The sequence below is a fragment of the Benincasa hispida genome, chromosome 6 (assembly GCF_009727055.1).
Source record: "Benincasa hispida cultivar B227 chromosome 6, ASM972705v1, whole genome shotgun sequence".
In the NCBI taxonomy this organism is placed as follows: Eukaryota; Viridiplantae; Streptophyta; class Magnoliopsida; order Cucurbitales; family Cucurbitaceae; genus Benincasa; species Benincasa hispida.
Genome location: NC_052354.1, coordinates 53,354,766 through 53,357,108, shown reverse-complemented (window position 1 = coordinate 53,357,108; position 2,343 = coordinate 53,354,766). Strand labels below are relative to the sequence as shown.

The 2,343-nt window shown below is 32.4% G+C and overlaps 1 protein-coding gene across 1 annotated transcript; it reads left to right on the top strand.

Moving 5' to 3' along the window:
* The first annotated feature begins 470 nt into the window (after positions 1 to 470).
* Positions 471 to 2,343, top strand: LOC120080394 (cucumber peeling cupredoxin-like). Its single transcript, XM_039035046.1, has 2 exons — positions 471 to 852; positions 1,740 to 2,343. Exons 1-2 carry the CDS (start codon positions 672 to 674, stop codon positions 2,198 to 2,200), a joined length of 642 nt encoding a protein of 213 aa, XP_038890974.1. The 5' UTR covers positions 471 to 671; the 3' UTR covers positions 2,201 to 2,343.

Here is a 2,343-nt window from a genome sequence, read left to right as displayed (position 1 = left end):
CAAAAAAAAAAAAAATTTAATAAATCCAAAACAAAAAACATGTATATAAAATTAATAGTTTTTTTAAGATATCCTTTTGAAAGAATCATTATAATTGATGACTCATCCTCTACAAAAATAAAATTTAATTTCCTGTTTATATCAAGATGTACTATTGCATTTTATAATTTATTACATTAAAGATGATATGTTTATTGTGAACTTAATATGAGGATGGTTGTAATTTTCATTTTTTAATAGATTCCAACCGACTATAAAAAAATATTTTATAACATATCACGTTAGGGATAACATGATCATCTCTACTGTTATCTGTTAAGTTAACAATAGACATGATTATCTCTATTACGATAGATTATAAAATACAGTAATATGTTCTGACATAAGTAGAATGTTAGATTTCATATTTTGTGAAAGATGAGTTGATGGTAACTAAAAGAAAAAAAATTAGTTGAAAAAAAAGACCCGTCAACCCTTTAACATTAAAACTCCAAAAAACTCAAGCAGCAAGTTGATAATATTTTTATAATTTCAACTAACGGTTGATCTGCACATCAGTGATCAGATGGACACGTGTTCACCATCAGACGGCTCTTTCCCTCCATAAATAACCAACTACCTTTCGGATCTCAAAAATCAACGGCGGCGATCTGAGAAAACAAAAACTAACAATGGCGGCGAAATCGATGTTCGCGGCGGTGTTTTTGCTACTGGTGGTGGTTGCTCCTCTGCGAAGGACGGCGGCCGCAACTCACAACGTTGGCGATTCGCTTGGCTGGACCATCCCTTCTAGTCCTTCTACTTATTCCGATTGGGCCTCCACCAAAACGTTTCTCGTCGGCGACATTCTCTGTGAGTTCTTTTTCCTTTAAATATGTTCAATTTTAATCTTGTATTTATAATAAAATATGTGAAAAATGTTATAGACAATAAAATAATTCTTAATTTAAAATTTATTGAAAATATAAAGGTTAAAATTAGATTATGGATAATACAAAAGCTAAAATTAAACCAATTTTATTGTTCATTGTTGTAATTATTGAAGTGAAAAAAAATGTTTGATTCTATTATCTTAAACTATAATCATTTTCAAATTTAATTATTATTGATTCTTGCGACATTTTGTTTTAGATGGATGAGATAGCATAAACATAATGCATGTTCATTTATTTATTATATATTAGGGTGTACCAAACAAACACATTTTTCTTTTTTAAGGAAAGATATTTTTTTTATACGACCTACTAAATTGTCTAATTATAATTTGTTATATAATAAATATTTTTTACTTTTTTTAAGTATTTTAAATATTTTTTTATGTATGTAATGAGAGTGACATATATAAAAATACATTTGTTTTTTAAAAAAATATTCTTGAAAAAAAAGAAGTCTTGTATAATAAATTATGATTAAAAAATATTTAAACATTTCATCATCATTACTAATAACTTTCTCTCATATATATAAGAAAAAAGAAATAAATAAATAAATAATTGCAAATTACATATTAAAATTAGGAAAGTTTTCAAAAATAGAAAAATAAAGAAAGTATTTATACAAAATAGTAAAATTTAATATATAAGACTTACATAGGTTTGTATCTTCCAACCGTCTCTTTCATTAATAAACTTTTATGTTTCTCTGGTATTTTTTTTTTACTATTTTTTTAAAATAATTTGAAAAAATTTATAAGAAAATTTCAAAATTTTAATTGCAACTTTTTCTTAAAATTGGTGTAGTTTTTAATTTCACCACCGGACAGCACGACGTGACGGAAGTGACGAAGGCCGCATTAGACTCCTGCAGCAGCACCAACCCCATCTCCGCCGTGAGAAGCGGCCCAGCGAATATTACACTGTCGGCGGCCGGAACCCGCCACTTCATCTGCTCATTTCCCACCCACTGCAGCTTAGGCCAGAAGCTCACCGTCACCGTCCGATCACAATCTTCTTCGCCGCCGACCACCGCCCCTTCACCCTCCCCCAAATCCAGCTCTCCCGTTTCTCCGACGCCGTCGCCACACTCCAGCCGCCCGCCGAAAGCCTCTCCTCCGACAGCCACTTCTCCGCCGGAAACAGCCCCGACGCCGCCGTCAAACATTGCTCCTACTCCGCCGCCGCCCAACTCCGCCAACTCCTTCGCCGGTTTCGGACTCTCCCTCTCCGCCGGTTTGGCGATTGTGGTTGCTCTAATTTACTAGAGATCGCCATTGTTGTTGTAGAAAGTTGGATTCGTTTTGTGTGTACTTTAATTTAATTTTCATATTACTTTTGGGATTCTGTTTTAATTTTTTTTTTCCTTTTTCTTTTTGGTATTCTTCCCAATTGGGAATTTAAATAAAGT